This window comes from Miniopterus natalensis, chromosome 7, assembly GCF_054644295.1.
Source record: "Miniopterus natalensis isolate mMinNat1 chromosome 7, mMinNat1.hap1, whole genome shotgun sequence".
In the NCBI taxonomy this organism is placed as follows: Eukaryota; Metazoa; Chordata; class Mammalia; order Chiroptera; family Miniopteridae; genus Miniopterus; species Miniopterus natalensis.
This window is the reverse complement of record NC_142087.1, coordinates 4,491,165-4,508,072: the sequence shown is the minus strand read 5'-3', so window position 1 is coordinate 4,508,072 and position 16,908 is coordinate 4,491,165. Positions and strand designations below refer to the sequence as shown.

The 16,908-nt window shown below is 46.4% G+C and overlaps 1 protein-coding gene across 1 annotated transcript; it reads right to left on the bottom strand.

The window, feature by feature from the left end:
• Window positions 1-10,068: 10,068 nt before the first annotated feature.
• TP53RK (TP53 regulating kinase) lies at window positions 10,069-13,596 on the bottom strand. The gene is made up of 2 exons (XM_087818706.1): window positions 13,314-13,596; window positions 10,069-11,310 (listed from the first exon to the last, which is right to left on the bottom strand). Exons 1-2 carry the CDS (start codon window positions 13,594-13,596, stop codon window positions 10,832-10,834), a joined length of 762 nt encoding a protein of 253 aa, XP_087674832.1. The 3' UTR covers window positions 10,069-10,831.
• Between the last annotated feature and the right edge of the window lie 3,312 nt (window positions 13,597-16,908).

Below are 16,908 nucleotides of genomic sequence, written 5' to 3'. Positions count from 1 at the left end.
CTTTGGACAACATTGGACAGTAATAATTGACTTTTATTTTATTTATTCTTATAGTTACTTTTGACTTAGAGCACATGATTTTCATATTTTATTAAAGCCATGATTTATTTTTTTAAATCCCCATTTTAAGTTAAACCTATTTAAGTTTACAATGTGAAGCAACTCCAAGAAAAATATTAGTAACTCAGTGCAAAGAGCTCATGGTCATAGCAAAATTCCAAAAACTGGAGTCAAAGATCTGAAATCTGGGAAGCTTAAGAGGTGGCAAGAGAAAGACTCAGAAAGGGGTACAGTGCTCACTTCCTAGCTGGTTCATGCTTCCATGATTCCAGGAACCCCCAGGGCAAGTTATTTCCCAATGGACCCTGCAGGCTGTGATGAAACTTTCTCCCATGTCCTTTCAGGCTGGGGGCCTGACCTTGAACCAGCCCAGTAACCGGTTTCATCAAAGGTTTTAGTTCGGCTAGCGTCAGACAACATTGGATGAGGGAGAGGCCCTGCAGGAAGCACTTTGGACATTTGAGGCCTAGGAGTGGGGAGGATGGGGTATTCCAAACGGGAAAATTATTCCTGGAGTTTTGGACAAGCTGACATCATAGAAAACTCTGGTCCATTCCCCAAGTGGAGACAGTTGGACCAGGGTATATTGCAGCCAGGGCCTCTGGACTGGCTCTCTTCTGGAACCAGCTGAGACTAAGCGTGCAATACTTAGTATAGAGCAGAGGTTTCAATCCAGTGGCGCAAAAGTAATACTACTATTATTGTTAATAATAGCAAGAACATATACTGCACTATGTGCCAGGCACTGTTTCCAGCACTTTACATGTATGATCTCATTTAATCCTTCCAATACGCACTCTGCATTAGACAAAGCTGCATTCCAATTCTGGCCCTGCCACTTGCTTATTGTGCAACACAAGGCAAGAGGTTTAATTCCAGTGGCCTCAGTTTCCCATCTGAAACGGAATGAAGATAGAATGTAACTAACAGAGATGTTGGGAGAACTAACAGGCCGAGGTGCAGCACAGTACCTGCACACAGTAAGTGTTCACGGACAATTATGATTCTGCCTGGGACGGATTCTACTTCCCAAGGATAGCACCAGTGTATTCCTCCATCCTAGATGTGCATCCCACATGCTCCACTTACAATGTGATTAACAGTCTTCCCACTCGGGGGTGGGGGGGTCTCTGTCTCTACCTCTTGAAAGTGGGTGGGGGCTTGTGATGAGCCAACTAAAAGAACATGGCAGGTGGATGCTAGAGATTTCCAAGGCTGAGCTATAAAAAGGGATGGCTTCTGCCTGGTTCCTTCACGCTTGGGACTCTCACCCTTGAAACAGCCATCATATTTGATGTTCAAACTAAACCAGAAGGAAAAACAAAATACACAGAGAGAAAAACCAAGGCTCCCGACAAATGGCGAGCGACGACAACTGGTGTATGAGTGAATCAGCCTTCAGACGATTCCAGCCCTGACCCCAGCCCCACCCAGCTGAGGCCCCAGACATGGTAGATCAGAGATAAGACATCCCCGTGCTACCATGTCCAAATTTCTGACCCATATAATCTGTGAGCATAATAAGTAGTTGTTTTGTGTCATTAAGTTCCAGGGCAATTTGTTCCATAGCAATAGTTAGCTATTACTTTTCTCACCTGCAGAAGAGCTTAGAGAAAAGAGAGTCCACACGACATGAATCCTCTAGCTGGATGGTTTAGAACACTGCCGGAGAAAACATGGCCCCCAGGCTTCCTTTCTTGCCCCTAGCCACTGAAAAGGAAGTAGAATGTAGGAGGGAATTCTTTTTTTTTAGGAGGGAATTCTTAAAGAACTTCCCCAATCGATGATTTGACTACCATTTATTTTCACTCCCTACTGGATATGCCCATTAGACAGATAAGAAAACTGAGGCTCAGAGAAATTAAGATGTTTGTCCACAGCTAGTGCATGGTAGAGCTGAAATTCCAATGATACACACTGCTACACCCCTAAAGCCCATTTTTAACAAGCAAATAACAATCTATGTAAACTCTGCATTACATATGGATTGTAGTTATTGGCCCAGTTATTAAGGACTTGCTGTGTGCCAAGCACTGTGCTGGGCACTTACATAAATGATCAGTTCCTGCCCAGTTCTTTGACCTGCTTGCCATCTTCTCAGTCACTGTGTGCCACCCTCTCTGTGACCTTTTTTCTGCTTTTTGAATATGCCAAGTTCTTTGCATTGACCGCTCCCTCTGCCTTCTTCACCTTCGTATTATAATGGCTGATTCCTTCTCACTCAGGTCACCTCCTCAGAGGGGCCTCTGTGATCGCCTAATCTGATGAAACGCAGACTTCCTCAACACTACATCACTTGTTCTGAGTAATTTCCTTCAAAACATGGGTCATCATTTGCAATTGCTCCCCACTGGATTAAACCCCATGAGAACAAGGAGTCCAAATTGTTTCTGGCCACATTCCCAGTGCCTGCAACAAAGCCTGGAACATAGTAGAGATTCAAGAAATATTGAATTGAACCTACTTTAAATGATTGTATTTTGTTATTATGATCATCAAACAAAATTCTAAATATCATTCATTCAACAAATTTAATTGAGCACCTACTATGTATCAGGCATCATTTTGGGTGCTGGCAATTGGACGAAAACCTCTGCTCTTATTGAGGCTTCATTTTAGTAGCTTTGTAATAACAGAGATGAGTGAAACATATAGCATATCACATGGCGCTTGGTGCTATGAAGAAAAATAAAGCAGGGAGAGAACATGGGGAGAGTACTGGCAACAGTTTTCTCCTTCACTTCCCCGGAAGGGACTCTCAGTGCCCCCCTCCCCAAACTCCACTCTTTTCACTGTACCACTGCCAGCATCTTTCCATGTGACATTTTGGTGGAGGCCTCTGCAGCTCCAACAGCAATATTGCTTTTGAAGCAAGTCCCTGCAGGTGGGCCTCAGGCTGGGGTTGGGATAAGTCACCCCTTAAGATGCCCTGGGGGTGGTCAAGCAGCTTGGCCGTGCAGGATCTTTCCTCACTCTGGGGAAAGGGGCAGGCCCTGGACTCCCCTGACCTGGAGCAGCAACTGGCTCTGGGTTCTGGGCCATCCTCTTACCCCCTCTATTCCGGGCACAGAACGAAGGTTTATAAACACGAGGAGGCCTTTGATCAGAACCAAACCCCCAGGGTTTTGAATGTTTTTTGTTCCAAGCTGCAAGTCAGGACCAGACTCTGCTTTGAACTCCAGCAGGGAAGACTGAGGGTAGGTGGGGGGGGGGGGGGGGGAGGGGTGTGTGTGTGTGTGTGTGTGTGTGTGTGTGTGTGTGTGTGTGTTTGCAGTAGTGGGAGGAAGACTCACATGGCTCCTTGATTTCCTTTACAACAACCACGTTGGGCTTGTATGAGAAAATTAATTTCAATTCAGTAAATGTTCACAGAGCACCCACTACTACCCACTACTTTCCAGGCACCATTATAGAAATTAGGGCTGGAGCAGTAGAGCCAACAAGGGCCCCTGCCCATGGAGCAGACAGGAAGCAACTGAGCACATAAATATAAACGGTAGTAGCTTTTTGTGAATGGGACGGAGATAAAGCTGGAGAGGTGGCTAGGGAGGGCTGGGGATGGGGGTGTTACCTTTCCACAGAGTGCTCGTGGAAGACAAAGTGGTATTTGGCAGAGACTCGAAGGAAGTGAGGAAACCAGTCATGTGAAGATCTGTGGGGAACAGTGTTACAGGCAAAGGGAACAGCAAGTACAAAAGCCGTAAGGTGGGAGCATGACTGTGGGAAGAATTGTGTGGCTGACTCAGAATGACAAGCAGGGGTCAGAAAAGGGTAGGTTGGGGGCAGGTGGATACATTGACTTAGTGAGCTGGGAACACTGGAGTGTTTTGAACAGAGGAATGGCATGATCTGAATTGAGATAGAACAGGATGCCCCGGGCTGCTGTGTGGAAAGCAGAGCAGGGTGTCCAGTGAGGAGACAGCTGCGATGGTTCAGGCAAAAGATCACGTGGCCTCAGCTACAGGGGGTACATAGCGATAGGTTCTAATCCTGTATTCATAAGCTTTTTACAGAAATGTAACAGACATACAGAAAAGTACACATAAGTGTATATACAGCTCAATGAAGTTTTACAACTGAATCCACCCATCTATTGAGCACCAAGCTCAAGAAATAGAACTGATCTTATTTCCCAGGTGCCCCCAGAAGCCTGCTCCAAGCCACTACCCCTTTCCCAAGGGTAGTCACTCTCCTAATTTCAGGATTATATTTTGAAAGTAAAGCTAACAGGATTTACTGCTATAAGGGTTGGGTGGGAGTGTGGAGGTGAGAGAGGGGAGTCAGTGAGGACTCCCAGGTTCGGAGCTAAAGCATTGGATTTGCAGAGCTGTCATTTCCTGTGATGGGAAGGCTGAAGTAGAGACCAAGGGATGGAGTCTGTTTTTGACCATGTTGAATTTGAGATGTCTGTGCAACCCCTGGAGAAGACACAGACCATCTTATCTGGGAGTTGCAAATTCAAATGCTTGCAGGGACCAGTAGCATGAGGGTGAAGGGGTCTGGGAGCAAGAAATACTTCACTTTCCTCTTAACTCTATGAGAATAGCAGGAAAAGGTTGATGATAAATGTTGACTGGCAGTTGGCCTCAGAGTCCAGGAGCAATACAGAAAAGTGGGGATTAGGGTAAAGTGGTGAGCACAAGCCCTCCTCTAAAAGGAGAGGTGTTGGAACAGTGCCTAGTGTGACCAGATCTCCTGACAATGTATTCAGAGAAGTCAGATATCTGGATTTTTATATGAAATTTAAAAATTGTTTAACTCCAGCAAGCAAAAACCAAACACTATATGGACCCAACGAAAATATCTACAGGTATGGCAATCTCTCTGATCCAGATCAAGCCCTTCATTTTACAGAGGGGGAAACTAAGGCACAGAGAAGTCTGGGATTTTTCCCAAACTCAAAGAGGAAGTTGGTGGCAGAGATCGCCCAAGGCTTGAATAGGCTGAATATAAGTCCAGTGTTCTTGGTTTCTGGAGAGAAGGTGCTGGAGTCAGCCTGTCACTGCTCCTTTACTTTGACCTAAATAGAAGCCTCTGCTGCCCAATATGCCCTAACCTGACCCAGAAAGGCACAGATGCCATGGAACAAATACGGCTTTGGGAGAGTAGAATCTGTATCTTTTGGTTAGGAACTGTTTTGGCTTCAAATGATAGAGAACCTGGCTAAAGCAGCATCAGCACTAAAGATGTTTGCTTATGCACACAGTAAGTCAAGGAAAAGAGGTTTGAGGTCTGATGTCACTAAGGAGAGAGTCACACTCTGCCCATCTCTCTACTCCATAGTCCTCTGCTCACTGACTCTTTACCTTCAGGAGCGGCCTCATGGTCTCAAGATGGCTGCAGAACCTCCAATTATCATCACTGAAGGCAGAAATTGTTGGCTGGCATGTGTTGGAGTCTGGGCATGGAGAGAATTCTCACCCCCCCTTTCACCTTCTACAAGAAACAAAATCTTCCCCAGAAGCAACTATGCAGATTCCCTCTTGTGTGTTATTGGCCAGATAAAGGTCATATACCCACCCCTATGGCAAGGAACAACCTGAGATTCCCTGAGATAAAGCCATCTTCACTGATAAATACTTGAGCAAGTCAAGGCTCTGTCCAAAAGGAATGCGTACAGGTGGGGCTTGCACAATCTCTACTATTTACAGGATGACAACTCTGGGCAAATTGCTCAGCTCCTCTGAGCCCCTGCTTCCTCTTCTGTAAAATGGTTATAGTAAATAACTACTGTTTCTGCCCTCCCAGCATTCATTTCCTGTTCTCATGAAATACTGTGATTTCCTTTAGGGCAGTGGTACACAGCACAGTAGCCTCAGCACTACCTGGGAACTTGTTAGAAATGCAAATTCTCAGCACAACCCAACCTTTTGATTCAGAATACACTGGGGCTGGCGCTTGGCTATGTGGAAAAGTGCATCTGTGTACCCTTGGCTTATGTGTGGAGCATATAATGCTGTATTAAAATTGCCTGTTTGTTGGTCTCTAGAAATAGTAGCAACATAAATTATATAACAATAGCTAGTTGTTACCATGTGCCAGGCCCTGTGGCAGCACTCCACATGCATTATTTCATTGATACTCGCAGTGGGCATGGAAAGAAGAACCGATTGCCTCAGATGCAGGAGTGGTCAGCAGGCAGCTTCCAGCTATTATCCTTCAGGGGTCAAGTCATAGGTAGGAGAATGGCATTGTATCCAAGTGCATGCCCTCCCAGGGGTGGCCCACCAACGACTGGGTAACGTGGGATTATGAAGGCCCAGTCATTTCGGTTCAACTTGGGACAACTCTGCAGGCCATTATAGCTGCAAAACTCCCTGTAGAGTCAGCTAAGGCTGTGATCAGGGCTGCCTCTCAGTCCCACTTCTCCCTCTGCCCTTCCCCGCCACCTTCCTTTCCCTCTGCAGAGGTTAACTCCAAGGGCATGCCTTAGTAAAGCTCCTATATGCGCAACTGCATCTCAGAGTGTTTCCTGGGGATTCTGACCAATGACAGTGCTCACAGCAGCTCCATGACATAGGCACCGTTGTGAGCCCACTTTGCAGATGAGGACACTGAGGCTCAGGGAGGTGCAGCAAGGGGGTCCCAAGCCATGCCGATGGTAAGCAAGGAGACATGGGGTGGGAAGTCATCAAACTTCTCAATAGAGAGGTGGAATAATCTGGCTCTAAAAGGGGCCTTTGGCTGCTGAGTGAGGAAGAATGTAAGGGGGCTAGGGCAAAAGCCGAGCAGTGGGGCAACCACTGCTTGCAGCAGTACAGGGAGAGGCGAGGGGACTCCCGCTGGTAGCTGGATTTTCTTATCACTGTGTCTCCTTCAGAGGCAGACACAGCCAAGGTGCTCAATAAATACCTGGTGAATGAATGAGTGAAGTGCGAGGATGGATGACAGATTTGAACAGGAGGGAAGTAGGCACCCCCACATCTGTCTTGCTCATTACATTCTGAGTGATTAGCACGGCGCCCACCACATGTGGATGCTCAGCTAAGGCGTTGAGTGAATAAATGAACAAGTTCAAGAGGGAGGTGGGAAGAAAAGAGGCAAAGAGGAGGAGGGAGAGGGAGGAAAGGGAGTGGTGGGATGGAGGGAGAGAGGGGAGGAAGTGGAAGGGGAGGAGTCGGAGGGAAGACTCCTGTTTACTTTTTTTTTTTTCTCACCAGGAATGACAGTAACTTGCGACCTCTGGTGGCAAAAGAAAGCCACTCCTCTGGCCTGGGAAAGGGGAATTCAGTGCTTTGGAGTCGCAGTGCCCTGAATTCCGGACCTGAGAGATTCCCAGTTCCCAAAAAGAGGTGTGGGGCAGGCCCTTATAAGAACATGGGTTCCAGCAGTGATGGCTGGGTGAGGACAGGGACCAGGTGAATGAGGGTTTTACTAGGGCACAAACTTAGGAGGCACCTGAAAACTCGGTAATCAAGACAAATGTTTTAATGTAGATATTTTTTAAATCAAATTGGCAAACCATGGCCCACAAGTCAGCTGCCTGTTTATGTAAATAAAATTTTATTGGAACCAGGGTCAGAATTAGGGTTCACTTTCTTTTCTTCTTTTTTTTAATACTCCCCTGCAGATATTTTTCCCATTGCTTTTCAGAGAGTGGAAGGGGGGGAGAGAGAAACAGAGAAATATCAATCTGAGAGAGACACATCAATTAGTTGCCTCCCACACACACCCTGATTGGGGCCAGGAATCGAGCCTGCAACTGAGGTACATGCCCTTGGAAGAAATCGAATGTGGGACCCTTCAGTCTGCAGGCCGACGCTCTAACCACTGAACAAACCCAGCTAGGGCAGGGTTTACTTCCTTAGTTACAGCAGAGATCACACCCCACATACTTCATTAACGTAGGTGGTGCCCAAAGCCCCTCACCAGCACCTGGTGCTAGTGTGGTCAGCCCATCTAATTTAGTAAGAACATGCCTGAACAGGGCACTCACTATGCCAGGCTTGGGTAAATCCATTCTGTGGTCCATGGACTGCCCACAAGCCTCTTTTAAATACTCCAGATGTGGGCCATAACTTTTTCAGGGATGGACACATTTCATTGTCACATCACATTTCCCTGTGCCACTCACTAGGTGGGTGACCTTGGCCAAGATTTAATTTCTCTGTGTCTCACGTGCCTCCTCTGTGAAATGGGTTAATGCATGTAAAGAACTTAAAACATCTCAACAAATGAATGCTGTTGTTAAAAATGTGGGTTTGAATCCCAGTTCTGCCACCTATTGTGACATTAGGACATAATATTTTGCATTGCTAAGTGTTTCATCTATAAAGTGGGGGTTATAAGTCCTGCCTGGGAGGGTTCAGGTGGGAATTCACACAGAGCTGCTAGTACTATTGGCTCATCACTACAAAGCACCAGCCAACCCCAGGAGGACTCTGAGAGATCTGGAGTTGCAAAGGACCCTCAGAGCTTGTGAGACACTGAACTAGGGAAGGAATCAATCTCCAGCTGCTTAGGAATGTTTGTTAACCCCTTATTTCTCATCATGGGCCACAGGCCGAGTACACAGATAAGACAATACAGTCTGCAATATCCCTCTCCCTCTCAATACCTACACGGATCATTTTTTGCTTCCCCACTGCTGCTGGCTGCCATGTCACCCACACCAATGGCTGTCAAGTGGTTTAGAGCATGCTGGCCACACCTCCACCCAGGCTACCATCACCACTGGCCCAGCCCGCTGTATAGCCTTCTCACCAATTTCTTGCTTCCACTCTTGCTCTCTTTAGTCCTTTATCTACCAGTGTAATACTTTCAAAACATGTCTCCCTGTTTAAAACCCTGAGTCGCATTCAGAATAAAGCCCAACCTTGTTACAGGCCCTTACCCACCTCTCTGATCTCATTCCCTATTCCTCCTCCTTGCTTATGCACACCAGCCCCACTGGCTTGCTGTCCCTCCAGGATGTTCCTTCACCAGCTTTTGTACATGAAGGTCCTTCTGCCTGGAACATATGCCCTGTCTCCTGGTTTTCCTGCACATCTTAGCTCCCGTGTCACTTCATAAAAGGCTTTTCCCTGACCACTCTTCCCTCCCCCCACGGTCACTCAGGATCTCAGCACCCTTCACAGCATGCATCACTGTCTGTCATGGGTACCTCCTTCATGCTTCTCAGGAGAGCAAGGACAGCCTTTGTGCTTCCCATCTCCAGTACAGGCACACAGTGAGTGCTAGGTATCTGCTGACTTAACACCTGCACGTATTCAGGTGGGGATTCACTCATTCTCCCCACATTAAGCCTTAACAACCTTATAGTACATATGAGGATGCTGGGGAATGAGTGCTCTGTATTGTGAATACTCACTGAAAAAAACTGCCAGCCTTGGATGTTTGAAAATGTTATATACTGCCAATACACATTAAAAGACAAAGACGTCCCATAGCCAGCATTTCATTTCTTAAAAGGACCAGTGGAAAGAATATGGGCTTTGGAGGCAAGTGAAAGTACCTCTTGCTACCTGTGACACCTTGGACAAGTTCCCCCCAATTTGAGTCCGTTTCTCCATCCGTAAAATGGGGACAATACCTAATGTAGAGCTGTTTTAGATCCTGGCATAATGCCTAACATGTAGTAACCAGGTGATGATATTAGTTCTGCTAGTCACCACTGCCCGGGAAGGGCCATTTCCTTTCATTCCTGGGTATCTGCCACATGGAGGGTGCTAGCTATGGTGAAGGAAACAGAAACGATCTCAGTCCCACCCGAATGTTCCCTCCAAGAGAGCAGGTGCCGTATCTATCTTGCTCATGGTTGTACCCACTGCCCACCACAGTGCCAGGCACACAAAAGCACTCAAAATATTCACTTGCTAGTTGGAGCTTACAAGGAAGAAAGGTATTTTACTGTACCCTCCACACACACCTTCTTTGGGGTAAGAAACTGAGGCTGGGCAAGGTTAAATGTGAGCTATTAATGGCACTTTGCATCTAAATTCAGGTTTCCTCTACCTTCCCTTAAGTCAGGCTTTATCAAACTTCGATCATTCTCAAGCCATGTGACCATTTTCGCTCTATCTACTTACTGTGATACAAATTCACTTTTTTACCTATATAAACTAAAAGGAACTTTATATCAATCATTTGTCATAACTAGAAGATAACTATAAAAATCACAGAAAAACAAATATAAAAACAATGTGGTATAAAAGCTTTTGAAAGAGAAATTGGAGTTAAGCAGTATTTTTCATCTTTTGTTTTCACCATGATCCTCAAAAACATATTTCATACCAAAACTCACCTACCCGTGTATTCATATGTATAAATAAGTCTCATAAAACAGTACTGTATTTACAATACTATATGAATGTTATTTCCTAGTCTGATTCTACTTCATTTTTAAAATGCTGGTTGCATCCCACTACACTACTTTCAAAAGGAATGTCATGAACACAACAAAGAACACTGGGTTAAAGGGCTGGTTTAGACGTACTGTCACCAAGACTTTGTTCTTGTCTCCCCAGGAATGAAGAGAATAATCTTCTCATTATGTGGGTCAATGTTTTTAATGCCATGTCCATGTACCTGAGGCAGAAGCCTATCCTAGATTCATTTTGTACTCAGTTCTGTCTAGAACATGGCTTATGTACATAGTAAGCTCCTGAGAAGTCGGCTGCAGGTGATGATGACACTCAGCGAGCATGATCACAGGCAGCACTTAAAAATATCCCAACACTTTTTTTTTAGGTCAAATCCATACTCTTAGCATTCCTTCAAATTTACTTTGAAGTAAATGGCTTAACTGTCTGTGGTTGTCACACGCATTCTTCTACCCGACCATGGACCTCTTTCTTCCTCTCAGGCGCACTTCATCTAATTTCTTGAGCACTGGCTTGGCCTTTTTGGAGGAGGTGGAGTAGCTCTTCAGGAAGGCTTCAAACACACTTTCGGTATTGGGATGGGTACTGAGGAAGGCTTTCTCTAGCACATAGAGGTCAACTCCCTTATCTTCTGGAAGTGCTGAAATGAAACTCAGCCCAAAGTCTATGAGCACAATGTTCAGCTGTTCCAGGGGGGGTTTCAGGAGCATGTTGGAGGTGGTGAGATCACCATGAATGAGGTCCTCATCGTGCATTCGAGCCAAAACCTGCCCGACTGTCTTGGCTAAGCCGAGAAGACTTTGGGGAGTTTTCCCAGTCTCCATATTGGATTGGATATAATCTCGAACAGTCACTGAGCCTTCGATTTCTTCCATGAATAAGCAGTTGGAAGCATAATCCACAAAAAAGACAACTGGGGCAGATATCCCTGTAATCAAGATATAACCAGTTACTGAATTAGATTCTTTTTTTTAATGGTAAACTTAACTTTCAAAGATTAATTCATTTTTTTTACAGTGTATATCTGCTTATTTCAGGAAAAGATTTAGACATGCTGTAGAATGATGCAACTTAACTCATCTGAAAGTTTCCCCTGCTCATGCTCTTTATGACTGCTCCTTAAACCACCCCAAGACTACGTTTAGTAGCGCCAAAGCTCCAACTTTCCACCCTTTATGATTGATTGGGCTTCGTTCATACTTATTTCCTAAAAAAAAACGCCCAAAACACCAGAAGGGTAAGCACAACCCAGGTAAAGCACTACCTATCTGACAAGGACACAAACAGGAGGCCAAGCAGTGTTGGCTTAGAGATAGTTCATCTTCAAAGTCAGAAAGGACAAATTCAAATCCCAGTTTCCTTCCTTATTAGTTGTGAGGAAGGAGTGAAGATGAAATCAGTGCAGCTAGGTTGACTTAAAATGCAGTCTGCATAGTCACGCTGACCAAACTGGTTCAGACCAAATGGGATGAAGAGTGGAGCAGATTTTACTTCACGTTAGCCCGGGGACTTGAACTTTTGAGTTGTGCATCAATGCCTGGAGAGATATACAAATACTATAGATAATCCCCTGAAGAATTTAGGAAAGAATATTCATGGATCTAGACTGCCTGACATTCATTATGCAGGCCATCACTAACCTAGAGGACTACCATCTCAGACAAATCCAGAGGCTAAGAATACAGGGCTGTGTCTTCTCAAAAATGTACTTTTTACTATAAGAACTCTCAACTTTTCTCTTTTTGGAAAGCTCTGGGCATTACCTGGTAGTGATTCCAATTTGCAAATTCTAAGACCCTTGAATAAAACTTCGTCATTTTCAATTTTAGTAAAGCCTCCTAATTCATTTACACTTGGTCTACACTTAAAAATCCCATCAACTTCTCTACACTTCCATTTCTGCTTCCATAGCATGAGAACAAGACTTCCAAAGATTTAACGAATCTTTACTGAATGTCAGTCATACTCAGGGCACTTTTCTAGATACTGGGAACATATTGGGGGGTGGGGTTCAGAAGGAAATAAGGCAGCCACAGTCCCTGCTTAATGAAACTTATATCCTAGAGAGGGTGCAAAAGAAAATACAAACACACAAATAACTTCATTAAATCCAAGCAAGGGCAGAGATACACGTGCTTGATCACTGAATTTCCTCCAGATCTCCCAGTACCTAACAATGTTCTGTTGTACACAGGTGCCTAAGAAATATCAATGTAAGAAAGAAAGGTAGGAAGTGTAAAAGTGAAAAGCCAGTTTTTCTGAGTCAGAGGGCTATGAGCTGAGAGCCTGGCTGGGTCACTAACTAGCTGTGTAACTTTGGGCAAGTTACTTCCCCTCTCTCAGTTTCTCACCTGAGAACAAGTTTATGGTGATGGTGCACAGTAGTGGTTTAATGAAAAGAAAAAAAATTAGCGATTTAATGAAATCTAATTTTATTAAGCTCTACGTGCCAGTCACACACTCAAAAGTAATACATGGCGTACATCCCTCATCCAATGGTCCCAAAATCCTTATGAGATTAATGCTGCAACTGTGAAGTCCCTTTACAGGTGAGGACACAGGCAGAGAGGTTAAACACGTGTTGAATGGCTACAGTGGTGTCGGTGTTTGAACCCCCAGAGCCCGGCTCCAGGACAAGCACGCCTGCTTCTTAAAAGTAATGAAGAGATCATGTTAAAACGCTGAGACTGAGGGCGGTTAAATAACGTGCTCCACGTGGAGCAACAGTGGCGGAGCCTGGAACCAAACCAGGCTCAATGGCTCCAGGACAAAAGTTCGTCGCTTCAAGGCCAAGCGGCTCCTTAAGATTTAATGAATGAAGAGAGGTATGAAAAGATGACATTTCTTAAATACCCAAGTCCACGCAGAAGGCAAGCGGCGCCAGAGAGCCCCGCACCCGCCTCGCCCGGGCCGCGAGCTGGGCCGCCTCACCTGCGCGGCGGCAGCGGAGCAGCGCCCGGGCCTCCTGCACGGTCCGCCGGCGGCCGAGCCGCGCCTCCAGCGCCGGGTGCCGGTAGCCCTTGGGGAAGCGGTGCTTCACCACGGCCGCGCGGCCCTGGAAGCGGCCGCGGAACACGCGCGCCTCGGCGCCCTGCTTCACCAGCTCCAGGCCGCTCAAGAAGCGGCGGCTCCGCTCCCGGGCCTCGGCCAGCGCATCGGCCTCCGCCGCGGGTTCTTCGCGCTTCTCCGCCGCCACAGCGCCGGACGCCGCCATTGCTCCGCCTCGGCGCCCCTCGGCTCTCTCCGGAGGTTGTCGGAGATGCTTCGGCTCTCTCCGAAGATCCTCGGCTCTCTTCGGCCAATCGAACGCCGACACTTCCGTCCAGTGCGAGTGGTTCCGCCTCCCAACCTTTCGACTATTTCCGAAGTCCCTCGAAAAGACTCTCGTGGTCCCGCCTCCCAGCTCTTCGGCTCTTTCCGGAAAACTGCGGCTCCTTTAGCGAAAAACTTTTGCAGGATCTCGGGTGTTTTCCCGAGCTGGGCGTTACCGTCGGGTGTTTTCCCGAGCTGGGCGTTACCGCTACGGAGGTAACCACAAGTGCCTGGCGCAACGTGTAATGCAGGAAAAAAATCCACATCATTTCTCTGAGTTTCAGCTTCATCATCTTCAGTACGAAGACAATCAGTTTTACTTTGGTAATTGCTTATTAAAATTAAATAAGATGTTGCCCCTGAGGGTGCCCGGTGAATAGCATACACCCTTCATATGTTCATCTTCCCTTTCACCTATCCCTGGGACTCTGAAATACTTCAGAGTATTCCCTTTGGTCCTATGGTTGCTGTGACGCCCATCTCAGCTCTGCAGTTTCATTCATCACAGGACAGGTCACCTTTCCAAACATCAGACCCTTTGTGATGGCATTACTGTGGCTTCCAGCACCTTTCATCAGCCCAGACTACTCAGAGCTCACCCAGAACCAACTCACTTCATAACACCCAGTTTCCCAAGTGTGTGGGCTTCATTATCCTAATTGTTGGTGTCCACATAAGCCTTGTATTTCTTTGGTTACCAAATCTGTCTGAACCCCGCCTTTGAAAAATTCATCGTGCAAACGTTTTTACAAGTCCAAAGCTTGTTATGGTCAGACTGGTTCTGGCTTCAGTGGAAGGAAACCTGGCTTAAGACCTTTCACTGGCTCCCCACTGTGTTTAGGATAAAGACCCAGAAGGTCTTGCATGGGACCACTATGTCTGTCTTCCAGACTCATCTCTCACCAAATCCCCCTTTGCCCTCGGATCTTCAAACAAAATTGCCTTCTCTCAGTCTTTCATTCGTGCCAGGCTCCCTCTTGCAACTGCTATTTCTCACTGCTTTTCCCTCCCGTTGTTGCCTAGGCCCATCTAGACATCCTTTCATTCTCAGCTCAAATGTCACTTCCTCAGAGAAGCCCTCCTGACTTCTCAGAAGAGGGAAAATCCAACTTTTATAAGCCCTGGTGTCCCCATGAACCTCTTCTCTTTTGTATTATCACCGAATGTTGTTTTTGTTTGTTTATATGACCATTTGATTGGTGGCAGGGTTTATATCTTCACGGGCCTTCATTCCTTGCTGCCTATTGCCTAGAGATCCCCCTCGCCTCTTGCCACGTGGGCCTCCCCATTGGGCAGCTCACGACATAGCAGGCGCCTTTATCAGAGTAAATGAGTGAGAGATCAGGAGAGGATGAGCAAAAGGAAGTCACCATCTTTTATAACCTAATCTCTAAGATGACATCATCACTTTTGCTGTATTCAGTTTGTTAGAAATGAGTCACTAGGCCCTGCCGACCCTCAAGGGAAGCCATTGGTGAAGATGCTACCGAAATGCTTGATTAGAACTTTTGCCTTCTCATCTGGGAAAACAAAGAGGGATTCTCTGTTCTCTAGGAGAGAGGGAACATGACAGCAAGTGTGCAAATATCCTCATGACGCAATGCACGCCACAGAGATCGCAGAGAGCTTCATGCTCCCTCCCACCATATAACTTCTGTAGGTTATCGCACATTAATGGAACACTTGCTGTAGCAAGTCTCCCGGTGACAACTCCAGGCACTCACAGGCGAAGTAGGAACTGTCCCTTGGCAACGGCCAAGAGGCTTCCTTGGGATCCTCTCCATGCCAGAAAGGTAGCAGAGCATGATGGATAAGTGCCCGCTTTCCCATGACTGGGCTTGTCTCTCAGCTCAGCTATATACTAGTGGATGTCCTTGAGCTCTGTTTATCTTAGTTATTTGTTTATTATGCAAGCCAGTTACTTCACCTCCCTTTGCCTCAGTTACATCATTCATGGGGGTGAATTATAATAGTCCCTTTCTCATTAGGTAGTAGTTGCTGCATAACAATTTACCCCAAAACTTTGAACCTTAAAACAGCCATTTAAATATACTCATAAAATGTGTGGGTCAGAAATCCAGACTGGGAACAATAGAGATATCTTGTCTCTACTCTACAAGATCGGGGCCTCAGCTGGAAAGATTTGACACTGGGAGCTGGAATTATCTGAATGCTCATTCTGGAGCCAGTGCTGGGATGACTCAAAGGCTAGGACCACCCACTGAAGCATCCACACGTGGCCTCTCTCTACACCTTGGGTTCCCTCACAGCACCGTGGCCTCAGAGTAGTCAGACTTCCTAGAGGTGTGGGGCTCCGGGTGCTAGTGTCCCAGTGACCCAGCCTCAGAAGTCACACAGTGCTACTCTGTGCACTGATTGAAGCAGTCACAAGCCCACTTTGATTTCAAGGGAGGAAACAAAGAATTTGGAACCAAGTTTTCAAACTGCCCCAGCTATTATTATTTTTAGAACTGGCTCAGAGGGTCTTGTCAAATGCTGCCTTCTTTGCCGAGGTGCCCATTTGTGTCTGTGGCATACAGCCCCTGCTGGGTGAGGGTATGTGACACATGTCAAGTGAGGTGTCTGTGTATGAGCATGAGATGAGATAAGCCTGCGGCCATGTGCGTGCTGAGCTTGTACATGTGTTTTTGCATGAGAGTGAGAACTAGTGGGAGTATCCCCATTCTGGCTCCTTTCCAGAACTCCAAACTTTTATATCAAACACTCCACCTATTTCCACATGGATGCTGAATGAGCACCTTAAACATCACACAGCCAAACAGAACTCTAGATGTCCTTTCTCCCCCAAGCTGTACCTTTTCCAATCGGTAAGTCCTTATCAAGTCTATCTCTGATCTGCCTACTTTCTTCCTTCCCCACTACTATCACCTTAGTCCAAATCAACTCCATCTCTCACCTGCAAAAGGTCCCCCTTTTCCACCCTTGCTCCCTATTACCTACTAGAATGCCCCAATTATTTCTTATGTCACTTGGAATAAAATCCACATTTCTGACCCTGGCCCCCCAAGGCCTTGAATGATCTGGCCCTTGCCAACCCCACTCTCTGGCCCCATCGCCCTCCACTCTCTCCCTTGCCTGCTGTGCTCCACACACTCTGGCTTCATTTCTGTTGTTTCTTATACTCTCCAAGCTGCTTCTGCCGCAGGGCTGTTGCCTTTGCTCTTCCTTCCGCCTGGAACCTGAGGTCTCGGCT

Excerpts from the sequence above, each read along its gene's own strand:
- TP53RK (XM_087818706.1), bottom strand. The coding sequence starts at position 13,596 with ATGGCGGCGTCCGGCGCTGTGGCGGCGGAGAAGCGCGAAGAACCCGCG. Across the intron at positions 11,311-13,313 it reads GCTCCGCTGCCGCCGCGCAG|GGATATCTGCCCCAGTTGTC; the intron begins GTGAGGCGGCCC and ends TCTTGATTACAG.